This window comes from Pelophylax lessonae (assembly GCF_965119305.1).
Source record: "Pelophylax lessonae genome assembly, chromosome: 2".
NCBI classification, from domain to species: Eukaryota; Metazoa; Chordata; class Amphibia; order Anura; family Ranidae; genus Pelophylax; species Pelophylax lessonae.
In genome coordinates, this window is record NC_138769.1 from 610,158,247 (window position 1) to 610,175,912 (window position 17,666).

Sequence of the window (17,666 nt, forward strand, 5' to 3'; positions counted from 1 at the left end):
TGCAGCTCACACACAGAAAAATGGATGTGGATCACTGACACCTGCCTATCTCCAATCCCACACCACACAGCAATATCGATTGTAGTTTGTAGAACACAGTTTCCCTAAAATTCAGCAGACTCTGTCCCTAACAGGATTGAGAAGAGATCGTAGATCAGGATTGAGTGCAGATTCACCCCACCCCCCACACAGCAATATCGATTGTAGTTTGTAGAACACAGTTTCCCTAAAATTCAGCAGACTCTGTCCCTAACAGGATTGAGAAGAGATCGTAGATCAGGATTGAGTGCAGATTCACCCCACCCCCCACACAGCAATATCGATTGTAGTTTGTAGAAGACACTGACCCTATATAATTCAGCAGACTCTATCCCTAAAATGCCTACAACTCGCCCTGCCTAAACACTCCGACCTGTCCCTCAATTCTATCCGGACACAAATGGTTTTTTCCTGCCTATCTTTCCCTAATCAGCAGCCAGCACGTTGATGTGTGCTCTCTGTCCCTGAATCTAAGCAGCATAATGACGCCGCTGCGGCTGCCTCGAACTTATAAAGACTTGGTCACATGCTTCAGACGGCCAATCACAGCTACTGAGACATTTGCAGGCATGGCTGGGATGGCTTAAGGCACACCAGTTAAACGATTGTTGATTGGCTGTTGAAAGCCCGCCATGAAAAGAGCGCCAAAGCATGCAAAACCCGGAAATAAAACGACCGAACACGGATTTTTACCCGAACATACAGTAAAGTGTCCGTGTCCGTGTTCGGGTACAAAAAATCCAATTATTCGGTACGAACACGAATAATACAGTCCGTGTTCGCTCAACACTACTCACAGTCTATGTAGGAGGGTGCTACTATCATAAATATACAAGTGAAAATACCTGGATGGCAATTGGGACAAGCTGATCCTGAGGATTCTTCCACAGTAGACACATAGGGGCTGCAATGTATTGAGGCTTTCCATTGATAGTATTAGCAGGAACACCCTGGAGAATTTCATAATCTGCCAGGAAAATGTGACCATTCTGAAAGGTAACAATTATGAAATCTGATCAGCTATTAAATGAATTTAGTCTAGTCATACAGAAAAGAATGTTTATTTTGTTACATCGGACCAAACCACTGAGCTAATTTAAAGTGGATGTAAAGCCAAAACATTTTTATTTTGGATAAAATTCACATTGAATAGAACCTCTATGAAGTTTCAGCTTTCTTCTCACTTTGAGCAAATCTCCCCATTGGTACACAGCAAAAAGTAAACAAAGGTTTCAACCCTTCCCTATTGTATTCAAAACTTAAAAAGTGTTGGCTGCACATACACTTAATACCAGTTCATTTTACAACCCCAATTCCAAAAAAGTTGGGGCTCTAAAATCTACATAAAAACAGAATGCAATGATTTGCAAATCTCGAACGCATATTTTATTCACAATAAAAAAATAGAAAACATCAAATGTTTAAACTGAAAAAATTTACCATTTTAGGAAAAAAAGGGAATTTTAAAATTGATGGCAGCAACATGTCTCAAAAAAGTTGAAAGACCAGGTTTCATGCACCAACATTGCCTCTTATAGCACTCTGCAGCAACTGGTCTCCTTAGTTCCCAGGTATTTTCAGTTTTGGCAAAAGGAAAATTGCCCCATTCTTGCTGGATATAGGATTCTAACTGCTTAACAGTCCTCAGTCTTATCAAATTTTTTCTTTCAAGATGCGTCAACTATTTTCAGTTAGTGAAAGGTCTGGGCTGCAGGCAGGCCAGTTAAGCAGCCAGATTTTTCTACTAGAAAGCCATGCTGAATTATCCAAGACCTTCCCTGAAAAAGATAACATCTAGATGGAAGCATGTGCTGCTCTAAAACCTGGATATATCTTTCAGCATTGATGGTGCCTTTTTAGAAGTACAAGCTGTCAATTCCATATGTACCAATGCACCCCCATACCATCAGAGATGCAGGCTTTTGAACCCTGTGCTGATAAGCCAAAAAGGTCCCTCTCCTCTTTAGTCCAGTAGGCGCACCACCCATGGTTGCCAAAATGAATGTCAGATTTTTATACATCTGCCAACAGAACAGTTTTCACTTTGCAACAGTACAATGGAATTGGACAGAGGGGCCCCAAACTTCCTTTCCCCAGGTCCCCTCAGCAGATTGTGGGTGCAATTTCAGGCTCCTGCAGAAACTCAGTACAGCGTCTGCCTATATCTCCCATAAAGGCAGATCAATGAACTTTGAGAGTGCACACCAGCGCCCTCCAGGTTAAGAGCTAGAAGCAAACTGCCGCGGCAGCTGACAGAACTCTGAATGAATGACAACTGTGGGCGGAGCCCTGCACAGCCATGCTGTTTTTGAATTGTGACAGTGGATACAGGGAGAAGATCTCTCGCTTGTTGACACAATTGGGGGGGGGGATCAGGTCGAGGTGTGGCCAGTTGCTTTGATGACATGTTACACCCTGAATATGGGTGTAACATGTTACCAGAGATGAACTTCTTTAATGCAGTGCTGTCTGAGGGCCCAAAGATCACAGTATTGTGTTTTGGCCTTGTCCCTTATGCACAGAGATATCTCAGAAGCTTGATATTATGTACTGTAGATATTTAAATCTTTCACAATTTTAGGTTGAGGAACATTCTGAAATTGTTTGACAACTTTTAGACGCAGCTTTTCACAGATTGGTGAACCTCTGCCCAGCTTTACTCCTGAGACAGTGACTCTCAACATGCTTTTTATACCCAATCATGTTACTGACCTTTTGCAAATGTTCTTCCAGCTCTTCCTTAGAACCACTTTTGATGCCTTGCCTCAACTTTGAGATGTGTTGCTGCCATCAATTTCAAAATTACCTTATTGTTTCTTAAAATATTATATTTTCTCAGTTTAAACATTTGATGGGTTTTCTATTGTGAATAAATTGTTTTTATGTAGATTTTACACAGCGTTCCAACCATTTTGGAATTGGTATTGAATGATTAAGATCCATATTTCCACACCAGATAACTTCACCTGCAGTTCTTTCTGTAGGTTTGTGCAAGCCCCCAGGGATGTGGCCACCATGTGGTCAGTAACTGGGAAGTTCTCTGGAACGTTCACACATTTCTTGATCAGTGTGGGGTTAATTCCATTCAGATATTGGCTTCCAAAGAAAGAATCCTCCTTCCATAGGTTACTCACTATAGCTGAAATACAAGAGTTTTAAAAAAATTAAGATATGCTTTATTAAAGAAGTAGCTACAGAGAGTGGGTGGTTAAGTATACAAGTGGCTTAATGTAGAATTCCCATCAATGCTCGAACAGTCCAATGCCTGCGAGGTCCCTCGCTGGCACAGGCATTTTCTCCCTGGCTTTCTGAATGCCAGTCTACAACCATCTTGATTGACTGTTGGGAAATGAGGTCACTCCTGTGCATGCGTGGAATGCAATCATCCTGGCACACAATGTGCCAGAATTCAAACTAAGCTGCACATGTGCAGCTTCGTGTACATTCTACAGAGGATCGTAAACAGGGAGGTATTACTGAAGAGATATTCAATGTTTCTTCTGAAAAACCTGACCCCCTTAGGACATACTGCAGCAGCCTGATGTTCCTGCAAATCTGGTCAATTTGTGTGAGTTAATATGTTATGGCCATTTGCCTTCATACACCGAAAATAAAGTACATGTATTTGGCCTGTATACTCTTCTCTACTTTTACTTTAATTATTTAGGCATGCTTCACCAGAAATCCCCTGAAGATTGTTCACAATTGAAATGAGTTAGAAAGATCAGTGGCAACACAAATTTCCATTTATGGTGTTTGTAATTGTTTCCTTCCAAGAGGAAAGCTGATCACAATTTGCACTTGGGAGACCCGAGCATTTTATGTATATTGCTTTTAACCATTTTTTGTACTAAAACTGTCTACTTTAAAAAAAAAATATTGTTTAGAACATAAATTTTATGGCTGCAATAACATCCCATGGGAGATGCAATCATACATATACTCACCTTAATTCACAAATGTTATTAGGGTGATTAAAACACCCATTCTCCCACCTGGTGATTCAGGATGTTAATCTTCAGAATGAAGTCAAGATTATGATGCAATGAAAATGTGTATGAAACAATATACCTCATCTCCCCCCCCCCCCCCGTGGGTTTTTCTGACTGGCAGGATACCACTGAGTGTGTTTCAAGGACAGGAAAGGGTGAATCCAATGACCCCCCTATGAAACAGGATTTGGTGAAAAAACAGGTAGAAACTGACATTTCTTTATTCTTTACAATGGATAACATTTTGGAGAAAAAAAAATAAATAATCATACCTTTGGCATATCAAGACATTCGAGAAATATTCTAAGAACAAAATAAAATCCTATAGGTCTACAGATTCAAATTTTGCTCAATATAGAGCAGGTATTGATTGTAAAAAAGAATGGGAGGACAATTTATGTGCCTGTTTACATACAATGATGTGCATCTTAAGCTGGGTTCACAATGTGTGTGGACACGGCTCACAGCAGGGGATCTGGGGCATCCCTGTTCTTAGTTTTAGAGATGAATCTGGCCCGAATTTTTGCCTGAATTCGGACCTGACATGGAGCCAAAGATGCACAGGATCCTTGCGCAATGCGCTTCGCAGCTGCCCTGGAGATGTGAACCGGCTCCATTTAGAGCCAGTCTGTCATACGAATTGGATGCGGAGGAAATCCGTATCCAATTCGCATTAGTGTGAACCCAGCCTCAAGTACAGAATACAATAGACAAACAAAATTCGACAATGACAGTGGCTTTGGAGAGAACTTCATTCAACAGGTATCCCTTTTATAAGGAATGTGAAACTAAATTGAAGTCAGTCTAACCGTGTATAATTAAACATTTTACAAATTAAGGAGAACAAATTCTGGAGGGATAAGCTAGCTTTCGATGAGGGTCGTGCCTATAAATTGTTAACCAGAAAAAACCAGGGCAAATCCATTAAAAACGTACACATTACAATGGAATCACTTTGTTCTGGTTTTCCTCCACATTTAACTCTGGTCAAAGGCCCTCCAAAGCAAGGCCATTATCGTATTAAATTAAGCTATCACATTGGAACAGAAAAAGCACTTGGTTACTTCAGAATACTCGGGACATAGTTTGCACGTGGTGATTTGCACTACTCTCCCACAACAGGGTATGGACAAGGTGAGGTGATGGGTCACTGACTCCTCTTTGACACCATTAGTATTAACACTCAAGACACATTTAGGTCTTCGGATCAACACGCATAATCTTACGCCATTCAAGCCATCAGATCAAAAGAATCCTTAAACATTGACCCATTTGGGTAGATGACATGCTGCTAAAACAATTTGCCAATGACAAACCAGCTATTACGTGCAAAAGAGCAGCTTTACTGAGAGAAAGTGAATTTCTTGGTGACAGGAAAGGAGACTCTTGCCGATAATTAGGCACTTAGTCATGCGGTGGATGTTCTTATTGTGTCTACATATTGGGAAGCAATATTATGCTCCCCAATGGTGAACATTATAGCTTTAAACATTTTGTGAACTGCCGCACCAAGGGTGTGGTCTACAGTAAACCCCCCTCCGTTGCAGGGGTTACGTTTCGGACCCAGCCGCGAAACTCTGCCCACAAACAAATTTCCCAAGATTAAATTCACAGCAATTAATTTGCATTCCAAATAGCAAGCAATTGAGCTGCAAGTTGGAAAATGACTTGCCCAGCTATCGCTAGACTTGTCAGGCTTCACATGGTTGCACAATTACAGCAAGTCTGCATTGCATGACTCCAGATCAGCTTTCTTTGCAAACATTTACAAGTCTGCTGCAAGTTCTGGTTCAGTTATGTTGTGCAATAGTCATCCCACCACAGGGGTCACTGTGGCTGAATTTTCAGGCTATAGACTCACCACCTCAACTTTGCTCTTGCTAGAGACTTGCCATGCAAAGTTCCTACAAATTGGAAAAGTGTCAACTATAACTTGTTCTTCAAGTGCTCTGTAGGTATATAACTTACCAGTGAAAATGTGCAGCAAGTAAACAAGACATACAATTCAACACTGCCACAAATTTGTGGCAAGTTATCCTTGCCATCTGGGAAAGTTGATCTTAATGGCAAAATTCTATGGCTATCATTTGGAGTATTTAGAAACGAAACTCAAGCAGGCTCTTGTGACTTGAGAGGAAAGCAGAATTAGTTGGCATAAAAATTAACACTGTCCTGGAGATGCCAAACTTTCCACACTGTCCTGGAGTTCACAAACTTTCCACGGCCTTATGCTGTCCCCTACTTTGAACTGTACAGACTGTAAAATGTTTTGCCAGTTAGTAGTGTATCTTGTGGGAAAAGATTTCCAGCACTGAAATAAAATCCTATTTGCGTACAATTACAGAGGAAAGGCTGTCGGATCTTGCCACTCTAGCAAACGAGTTTAAGCTTGCTTACAAGATAAACATGGATCAAGTCATTGTTAGGCTTACATCAATGCATAAAAAAAATGTATAAATCTATATTAAGCTACAGTATACAGTGCATCCGGAAAGTATTTACAGCGCTTTACTTTCACATTTTGTTATGTTAGAGCCTTATTCCAAAATGGAATAAGGAAACCATATACATTGGTTTCCTCAAAATTCTACAAATACCCCATAATGACGTGAAAGTTATTTATTTTTTATTTTTTTATAAATTTGCAAAGATTTCAAAGAAAATGGAAAAAAGACATGTACATAAATATTCAGTCTGCCATGACACTCAAAATTTACCTCCTTGAGTTTCTACAACTTGATTGGAGTCCACTTGTGGTAAATTCAGTTGATTGGACATGATTTTGGAAATGCACACACCTGTCTATATTAAGGTCCCACAGTTAACAGTGCGCATCAGAGCACAAACCAAGCCATGAAGTCCAAGGAATTGTCTGTAGACCTCGGAGACCGGATTTTATAAAGGCACAGAAGAATTTCTGCAGCATTGAAGGTCCCAATTAGCACAATGGCCTCCATCATCCATAAATGGAAGTTTGGAACCAAAAAGGACTCTTCCTAGAGTGGGCCACGCGGCCAAACTGAGCATTCTGGGGAGAATGGTCTTAGTCAGGGAGGTGACCAAAAATCCAATGGTCACTCTGACAGAGCTCCAGTGTTTTCTGTGGAGAGAGGAGAACCTTCCAGAACCACCATCTCTGCAGCGCTCAACCAATAAGGCCCATATGGTAGAGTGGCCAGACAAAAGCCACTCTAAAAAAAAAGGCACATGGCAGCCTACCTGTAGTTTGGCAAAAAGGCACCTGAAGGACTGCTACCATGAGAAACAAAATTCTCTGGTCTGATTTAACAAAGATTAAACTCTTTGGCCTGAAAGGCCAGCATCATGTCTCAAGGAAACCAGGCACCGCTCGTCACCTGGTAAATACCATCCCTACAGTGAAGCATGGTTTACATTTTCCCCTGTAGCTTCAGAGGTCATGTACATTTTAATCGTCCCGGGGCTTGCACATTTTTGCAGGTTTTCTACCCCCAGCTTTAGCAGATTTTTCCATTTTAAATCTACTTTCCTCCTCACTGCCCACACCACTAGTATACACCAATATATTTCAAGATGTGGCTACCGCAGGTTTGCAAATAATTCTATCTCCACTGCCTTTATTTCACTCCAGATACTGCCTTGGTTTTTTTATAGCAGGTTATGGCAGATTATAACAGACAAACAGGTTATAGCAGATATATATCAGATAATCTTTTATGGAATAGTCCTGTGTCTGCACTCTTCCTGTAACTCCTTTATTTTCAACAGTCTCTGGATATCTTAGTACTTCTCTATACAGAGTCTCACAATAGGGGTATTACTTCACTTTTGTTCGGCATTTGAGTATATTTGAACCTTTACGGGGGGGGGGGGGTTCCCCTCTCACCTCGTCCTTCCAGGCGGCTCTGGCACTCTCCCACACTGCTTACTCTTCGGCCTCCCTACTGACCGACACGCTGTTTGGGAGGGGGTGTCTTCCTGGAGGCTGTGGCTCTGTGTACTAGGCACCGGGCTCACGTTTCCTCCTGGCATCTAACAGCCACTGCTCCCGCTCTCCTCTCCTCCCTCTTCCTGGAGCCTGTAGCTGTCACGAGCGATCCGGCTTCTGACGAGAGGTAGAGCTGAGGCTGGTGGGGGCTGGTGCAGGGGTGGACGGGTTAGCTGCTTGCGGTCGATCGGGTCATTATCTCCTGGGTTCGAGCTCCCTGGAGATCAGCGTTCACTCTCTGGCTGGTTCCATAGTCAGGCTCCTCCCCCTTCACTCGGCTCCTGATCCGACAGGTGTCAGCAGACACCTGTCCTTTGACATCCGCTGCTCCATGCAGAGCTATGGATGGTGCGATTAGGTCCGCCTGTAATACTGACAGGTGGACCTGATCGGTCTGCCAGTATGAAGTGGGCCTTATAAATGCTCTTTGACAATCCCATTTTGAAATTTTTTTTTTTTTTTTAAACAAAAATGTATTTGAGTATAATGCTACAAGCTTGGTACACCTATTTTTGGGCAGTTTCTCCCATTCGTCTTTTCAGGACCTCTCAAGCTCTATCAGGTTGGATGGAAAGCATCAGTGTACAGCCATTTTCAGATTTCTCCAGAGATGTTCAGTCAGATTCAAGTCTGGACTTTGGCTGGGCCACTCGAAGACATTTACAGAGTTGTCCCGTAGCTACTACTTTGTTATCTTGGCTGTGTGCTTAAGGTAGTTGTCCTGTTGGAAGATGAACCTTTGCCCCAGTTTCAGGTCCAGAGCTCTCTGTAGTGGGTTTTCTTCGTGGACGTCTCTTTACATTGCTGCATTCATCAATGACTAGACTCCCAGTTTCTGCCACTGAAAACATCCTGAGCATGATGCTGCCACCACCATGCTTAATTGTAGGGATGATATTGGCCAGGTGATGAGGGGTGTCTGGTTTCCTCCAGACATGACACTTGCCATTTAGGCCAAAAAGTTCAATCTTTGCTTCATCAGGCCAGAGAATGTTTCTCTCTCATGGTCTGAGAGTCTTTCAGGTGCCTTTTGCAAGCTCCAGGAGGGCTGTAATGTGCCTTTAACTGAGTTGATTCCGTCTGGCCACTCTACCATACAGGTCTGACTGGTGGAGTGCTGCAGAGATGCTGGTTTTTCTGGAAGGTTCTCTCATCGCCATGGGGAGCCATCTACATCCAAACCATCCTCTGTGAATCAAAGCTCTGGACCATCCTGGCCTCTTTAGGTGATGCTGTAATAAATCCTTGATACCCATTATTTGGCAGGGCCAATGAATGAGAGCCACTTTAGGCAAGCCATCGGCACCCAGCTGGCAAGGATCTCCAGCAATCGGTGATATCTGAAAAAAGGGAGTATAGCACGACAGACAACGAGCCCATGGCAAAAAGTCAGTGGAATGACAGTTGCAGGTACCACACACAGCCCATAGGGTATCCTGACCATCTATGCAGCAGTGTCTCAGGTGCCTCAGACCAGATCAGTTTTCCATACCCTACTTCAGAAGCTGCTTCTTCAGACCCATATACGTATCTTCCTCTAACCCAGTCCCCTTGTGTGTTTGTTCTGATACGCTGTGGGTGCACCTATTTAGGAGCCTTCACATCAGGCAAAGTAAACAAAAAAGGTATTCTCCAGAAATGGTAGTTTCTGAAGTACAGTTCTCAAAAGTCATTCTCAACATAGTTTCTAAACATTCTAGATTCCCATAAAGTGTGTGTGTGTATGTTGGGCTGGAGTCCATACAGCAATCGCTTTTAACGCAAGAGAACATTTAGGCAATAACCCGCTAGAGGTAGTGCAAGTCCCTTAGAGTCAATGATTGGCAGTAAACCATAAGAGAAGTCCATGATTAACAGCTACAGGTCCATGAGGGTCTCCAGACTCAGGACCCTCATCAGGTACCTTGATTGGGCTCCAATCACCCCCCCCCCCAAAGGGGGTGATCACCCCAGCAGAGAAACAGGTTACATTCACTTAGGGGCTTGGAGTCAGCCCCTTTTACGTTGTTTAACCTGTAGGAGGGGAGCCTTGCTGAAAATGGCAGGAAAAACATTAACCTTTACAGCATGGCTACCTCCAGCTCACAGGTCGGCCTGAGAACACACTGCAACATCAAGACGTTTTAACATTGTGCATCCGGCAGACTCCATTAACATGAGTGCATGAGCCAGGACAGGGAAAAAAAAAAAAAAAAAAAAAAAAAAAAAAACTTACACAAGACATTTTAACCCTCTTGTATGCACCTGCCTTTAGATCCTTTAGAAAAAAAAAAACACTGAATTTTACTCGTGTAGGCTGCTTTGATTAGCTTGCAGGCAAAAGCTTGAAAAAAGGAATCTAAAAACAGAAGCTACTGAAAGAATCTGTAGCCTATCTCTTAATGTACTTACCACCTCCATTTTACTTTATACAATATTGACCTTTGCAGGCACACCTTCCATATCCCACATCCAGACATGGAACTTATGGGAGCAGTGCAAGTCAGACACAGAACGATGCACTATTCTATTTTCCGGTACTTCTGGCTGGTCGGTACTTCTGTCGAAGTGTGAGGAGCGGCGCAGAGCCGATGCTTCCTGTAGCTCATCTCTCCTCTCCCGGGCAAAGTGCATTTGATATCACTCTGCCTGTGACAGAACAGAGCCAGAACTACACAGGAAGCATCAGTCCCATTCTGTCAGCTTATCTGGGACACAGAGCGCTGCAATAGACAGACATCCCAAGTCTCTGGCATGCGGGCTGCAGTGTGTCAGACACATAGAACACTGAGAATCGTAAACACTCTGGATTGAGATCATGGGGGGTTAAATCGAGATTGCGATTCCCATACGATCAATTGTGCAAGCTCTACACCAATCCCTCTCCCACTCAGGAGCTAAGTGATAGCAAATGGTACCACAGCAAAGGTATACATTACTTGTTAAAATGAATAGTCTGGCATATTTCCAAAGATCATTTTAACCTGTAGTAGAAAGCGTCGCCAATGCTTTAAAATCAGTATGATAAAGGGGATGGTTACTATTAGTCATTGATAAAAAGGGTCAAAGAATATCAGCATTTGTGTAAATAGAGGCTACATTTTCAGCTTAACCAATAAAAGTTACAAATTCACAGACTACACATGGGCTTGTTCTTATCTAAATGGTCTATTCTAAAACCCCAATCAGCACAGTACATCTGGGGAATTACATGAAAAGGCACTAATTGATTTCTCTCATTTTCTGACACTTCTGAAACTCACTTGGGGTGTTTTGGGTTTGGGGCTTAGATATGCTCTAAGTGAATCTTCCCCAGGTGTAAAGATCTGATAATTCTGAGAATGCGGTAGCATACAACTCATTCCCTTTGCCTGAATTTGGCTGGTGGTCTTTGCTGGTTGGTTTGGTCTTCAGCCCAATCCTGTCCCAGGGGTTTTGGGAGTAAATCATCAGCAATGTTTGAACTTAAAGACGCAAGATTAAGCTGGCTAAAGATGGATCAACATTTGGTCAGTTGAGCAAGGACAGGCTGAATTTTGATCCATGTGTAGCCCTTCCCATTCGACAGTCGATAGTTGGATTAACTTCTGTTGGAACGTGAATGTTGGAAAACTTTTCCCAAGCAGCAGCTGCAGCTACTGATCAGTGTATTCAGATGACAGAGTCCTCCTGTCAGAATATAATGACCTGGTGGAGAAATCCTTCGCCCACCTCTCTTGGGAGGATGCAAGTGGACAAAAAACAAATCTATAGCAAGCTTTCCACAAGGCTAACTCTTTGCTCCTGTTGGCTAAAAAGGGTGGTTAGGGAGAGCGATGGTGAAGGTGAAGGTGAATGTGTGGGGGGGAGGATGAGTGAACTTGTTGCTTTGCCCTCAAGAGCAATGCAAGTTTAGGGATATGTTTTTACAGACTAAGTTTGAATGAATTTGTTTGAACTTCATACCATAGATTCCGAAGCAAATTTTACACACCTGAATATTGTGATCTTCGAAGAGAGGACACTAGTTTGATGTCTTCCAGGTTATGCCATGAATCAGTGTTGGATGCATATCCATTCAGCTTTACTTCTAAGCCACTAAGAGAAGAGAAAATAGGACAATTATTATTAATATCCATGTTATGGATGGTTAATGCTGTTACACAAGTCTGTACCCATTAAATTCCACACAATGCCCAGCCTTTCCCTACAGATCATTTAAAGGGTCAGAACTACCAAGCTATAGACTACAGACCATTAACCAAACATGCCATGCAACAGCCACCCTGAGGATTAGACAAGGGAAATTAAACACTTTTCAACCACCCAATAGCACATTTACTGCTACAGGGCAGCCACGCTGCGTAGGATCACAATATATATATTATATATACACACACACACACACATATACATATACATATACACACACATACACACATGATCCTGCACTTCCAGGTATAGGGCAAAAGTGCTACACAGCAGGAGCTGATCCCCGGGACCCCCCGATCGTTCAGTACACAGGCAGAACAGCAGTCTGCCTATGTCAACAAGGCAGTTTGTTGCTCTGTCAGTACAGAAGACATGGATATTGTCAAGCATGAATGCAGATCCATGCCTTCCAGTAGTACAAGCTCCTCCCCACTACACTGAATCACCAGGCTAGGCACACATTTAACCATTTGATTGCCCCTGATGTTAACCCCTTCCCAGCCAGTGTCAGTACAGTGAGTGCATATTTTTAGCGCTGATCACTGTATTCGTGTCACTGGTCCCCAAAAAGTTTCAAAAGTGTCAGGTGTCCAACTTGTCCGCATGTTTATAGCGCAAAAAAAAAAGTGATCAAATACCACCAAAAGAAAGCGATTTGTGGGAAAAATCGTATCATCAGTGTCGCACAACCCTACTATTGTCACTTAAAGTAATGCAGTGCCGTATCACCACAAATTGTCTAGTCATGAAGGAGAGAAAACATTCCAGAGTTGAAGTGGTTAGGAAGAAACCTTGCTTTGGGCAAAAATATTGGCTTGTTGTGGTCCTAAAATTCCTCAGTGAGAAGCACCAAACTGTATGCCAACTGTATTTTTAGAAAAAAGTACACTCCAAAACAACTATTATGGATTGTAAACTTAGGATGCATTTGTTTTATGGTTATCTACAGCATCATATTTGTTTATGTAGTCCAGCACATGGCTACACTACAATATCTAAGGAGACCTTGTCCATTATTCCCTCCAGTCGGCAGGGGGAGAACTATAGCCAGGAAAGTCCAGAACATCAAATTTAGCACAAGACTCATGAACCCTGGCCCTACTGTTCCAGATGACACTGAAGCAGGGGGAGTGGTGGAATAGCTTTTACCAGACTTCTACCTCTTTGCAGCGCGGGAGTCCATGTGAGCACAACAGCCTGTGTGCCCAGCTGGGACTGGAGATTGAGGTCTGAGACTGGAGGTACAGGCAGTAGCGCTGCACAGACCATCTCATTCATCTTGCCCTTGCTGCAGGGAGAGTGGAATGTCTTTCCACTCTCCCCTCTTTCACGTTTAATCACTGGATCCATTAGCACAAGCCAAGAGGCCCCTTTCCTACAGTAGGAATCTACCACTGCAGCGCAGATAGTAATGAGGGCTCACTGGCCACCATTCACGTACTGAAAGCAGTACATTACATAGCACTTACACTGCATGCCAATTCATCAAGACTGCTGATAAGTGCACCAATGCTACTTTTGGGCCTAACTATAGCCGGCAGAAGAACACAGAGCTGCCCCCCTACAAAGCCATTCTAATAGCCTCTATTTAAAGGGTACCTCCACCCAATTAGCCTATGAATATTTAAGAAGCTGTGAATGGTCATAAAATCAAAGAGTTCCATGTATGATTATTAGTTACATTGATCCATACCTGAAATTCTTTAAACCCTTGTTTTGTGAAACTCAAATCATCATGTAATAACTGGTTTGAGCAATCCAATTTACGATAATCCTTCCTGTTTGGCATAAGACTGCGTGGAATTTCTTTGAGTTGACTTTTATGCTGGACCCACCAATAATATGGCTCTTCAGTGTACATACCACATGAGTGGATATTAGCTGGATTTTCCTGGTGACAACAGTGGCTTAGCATAACATTTGGATATTTACCACATGCAGCAAACTGAGACCCCACTGCAAACATTAAACATCAGTGTATGATCAGCTTGATTGGTTCATGGGCCGTGATAAGGGAGTGAACATTTCACATGTTTGCCCACATAAGGTACACGATAAAATATTACTCACAATGTTTATTTACCTTTTTAAATTTAGCAAACGAGCCTCACCATCTTTCTGGGGGGAGGGGGGTTAGTGCTCTTCCTCTAAAATACAGTTGTCCATTTTAATTTCCACCAGTCCACAGTGACATCTTTTGTAAAAGAAAGTAGCACTGCTTCACAGTGAATGTGGTCTTTGTTTAGTGAAAAAGGTAAAGTTGTGAAAAAGGTAAAGTTGTGAAAAAGGTAAAGTTGTGAAAAAGGTAAAGTTGTGAAAAAGGTAAAGTTGTGAAAAAGGTAAAGTTGTGAAAAAGGTAAAGTTGTGAAAAAGGTAAAGTTGTGAAAAAGGTAAAGTTGTGAAAAAGGTAAAGGTGTTTCCCTCAAAGCAAACATTTTTAAACTTCCCTTGTAATTATTGCATATTGTTAGAGAACATATGCCTCAAAATATTTACAAGGTTAATGTAATAATGTCAATCATACCTTCCAACTTTTTAAAATTGGAAAGAGGCGATACCTGTTCTACCTTATAAGCATGTCAGACCACTCATTCAGGGGGCCAATATCCATTTGCCAATACGATCTGCACCTCAGAATTTGATTTTGATCTTTTTTGTAGCAGTGTATTATAAAGCCTTATTTGTCCCTTCTTGGATGTTGCTGTTGGACTTCGGTTAAGAATTGTGAATGTAATAAACCCAAGGCAACTGTCTAAACTGGTCTTCGATGGCATGCATGAGCTGTAAATATTGGAAAAAACTTCCTGCAGAGTTTGAAAAGTTTTCAAATGCTGACCCTGATATGGTTGCGAGGATGGAACAAAGGTTTTTTTGTTTTGCATTTTTTGTGTGGTAGACAATATTGTAGGTAGTACACCAGTAGTTGAGGAACTAAAGTTAGTGGGAATTAATGGAGGGGGTTGTCACAGATATAAATGGGGCAAAAGGACATATTGCACTGGGAAAGTTGAATAATTCATCAATAAGTACATGGAATGTTGTGAAAAATATGGAGAATATCTCGGATGTTTGGAGAGTCTTAAAAAAATTGTGCATTTAGTTCATGGGGAAAACTAAATTTGTTGTACTATAATTTAAGAAGTTTGAAGGGATTGGGTCTCAATAAGCCAAATGGAACCTGTGTTTGTTGATAAAGATATATGTATTTATTGTAGGCTATGAAATATTTTAAAACTAAGAACTGGGGGAAAATTTTGGTGAATGTGAATTGTGCGTTTTGCAAAAATGGAAAAGAAAATAAAGAGGATAAAAAAAAAAAAATGGTACTGAGGGACACCTATTTTTTACCACTGCTATTCCTTTAGATTGGCTTTTAAAATTTACAAATGCAGCAATTTAAAAATTGGATGAAAGGTTTAGCACTAAGAAACACTTCTTGAAAGTGCATTTTATATACAACTATATGGATCAGACCAAAATGAGGGACAAATTAGGTATTAGGGACAGATGGACTTTGTTCCAAATCAGGGACAGTCCCTCAAAATAAGGGACAGTTGGGAGCTATGATGTTAGTGTGTAAAGTCTAGTCAAATTGGAAGCCTTAAGCTACTCCCACCCCCAATCTAAGACCATTGTATCTACCCTGTAAAATAAAATATATGTCTATACTTACCTATTCTGAGGGCACTCTGATCCAGTCACAAGATCGGGTCCCAGTGCCGGCTTCATTGTAGAGGATAATATTAATATTGAAGTCTTGTTTATACCACCTGCACAAGAAAATTAGCAGTTCTCTGCAGACTGGAGTCTGGGCCATACGGGCTTTGGGGGTTGTCTAGCATTTTTATAAACGTGAAGCACTGTTTCCTAACTAATTTCACTAAGTGATGTTTTATTCATACCCATGTACCACAGCTCTGCTGCCAGTGGCGAAACTACCAGGGTCACAGAAGTCACACTTGTGACCGGGCTCTGGAGTTCCTAAAGGAGTGTTGCTAGCCTCCCATTCTCTCATTGACAATTATCTCGGTGTGGTGCAGAAAAATGCAGACATTCTTCAGATTTACACACCACACTGCTTCACACCTGCCGCCTTCATTCTAATGTGAACAGGACACAGAAAACAATTTTCTGTTTGAGATTGCAGAGACTGAAAAAAAATGTAGCTCTCCGCAAGTGAACGAGCTCTTAGGACTCGTTCTTATCAGATTAGGGAATCATGTGTTTAGTGTTGGGTTAGGAAGCAACACAAACTGGACTAGAAGCATTTTTTTTTTTTAAATAATTTCATCAGTTAAAGAAAATGTCAATACAAAAATCATTGATAGTGCACACAGCATTGGCATAGAACAGTACAGATTGACATTCCCTACTTAAAAATAATGGAAGAGCCCAACACTTCTACATCCTTCAGAAAGTTGATGAGACGAGCAGTGATCACATTTACAGAAAACAGAGCTAATGTGTGTTTCCACAGGTTGTGTGGCAGGTTTTCACCATTAATGAACATTCTTCCTACCACTCAGTTATGTAAATTTGGATGGCATGCATACAGTCTGAAAAAATTCAAATTCCTGCAACTGATGTCTCCCTGTTGTGTACCTTTTTGATTGGATACAAGGCCCCTTTCACACGGAGCAGTGGAGCTCAGTGGGGGATATGTCCGCTGATCCCCACTGAACAGAGGGATGACAGGTGTATGCTCTGCTATGCAAAGCAGACACGGACACAGCATGCTCTTCTCTAGGGGGGGGGGGGGTCGGATGGAAACTGACAATCCGTTTCCATCCAATGGCCAGTTGATCTGCCGGATGTATCCCCATCCGTCTGTTTTTAGCAGACCGGATGCGGGTGGGTGACAGCAGACACGTCCGCTGACATCTGCTACGCCATAGAGTACAATGGGCGGTCCGATCATGAAAATGGCCAGGGGGACCCGATCATTCCGTTTGTGTAAATGGGGCCCAATGGTTATAGATAAAAAGGAAGCAAAAAAAGAAGAGGCATAGTAAGTTTGTGAGGAGGGTGGGACTGATGAGTAGGGGTGGCTTGTAGAGAAAAAAAAATTAAAGTTTACTTACTGGTAACGTCTTTTCCAGTAGTCTTTCAGGACAGGCACTTCTGAGAGAACCTGGCTCCTCCCTTCATAGGAAATACCGCCCCAATCAAATAGATTTAAGCCTCCGTCTAGCTGGCTGCCTCAGTTCAAGAGTACCTCCGGCCACTGGGGAGAAAGATATATCATACTTACCTCCATCCTCTGATCTTCCATTCAGACCTTCTTCGGGTGGGTATTAGTGCTGTCCTGAAAGACTACTGGAAAAGACGTTACCAGTAAGTAACTTTAATTTTCCATTGTCTTTCAGGACAGGCACTTCTGAGAGGATAAGCGAGTACTTACTTTCAAGGTGGGACTACCGCTTGCAGGACTTCGCCCAAAAGCCTTGTCCTTAGTGGATAGTAGGTCCAGTCTGTAGTTTTTGGAAAAAGTTGTATAG

The 17,666-nt window shown here is 42.1% G+C and overlaps 1 protein-coding gene across 1 annotated transcript in view; it reads right to left on the bottom strand.

Annotated features, from left to right (window-relative positions):
• The window catches only part of LOC309545290 (polyunsaturated fatty acid lipoxygenase ALOX8-like), a 134,192-nt gene that overhangs the window by 55,405 nt on the left and 61,121 nt on the right, over positions 1-17,666 (bottom strand). The window contains exons 5-7 of the mRNA XM_082244432.1: positions 11,951-12,054; positions 3,006-3,178; positions 885-1,028 (exon numbers count right to left, since the gene is read on the bottom strand). Coding sequence (XP_082100558.1) covers positions 885-1,028; positions 3,006-3,178; positions 11,951-12,054 — 421 coding nt within the window. The remainder of the gene's footprint in view (positions 1-884; positions 1,029-3,005; positions 3,179-11,950; positions 12,055-17,666) is intronic.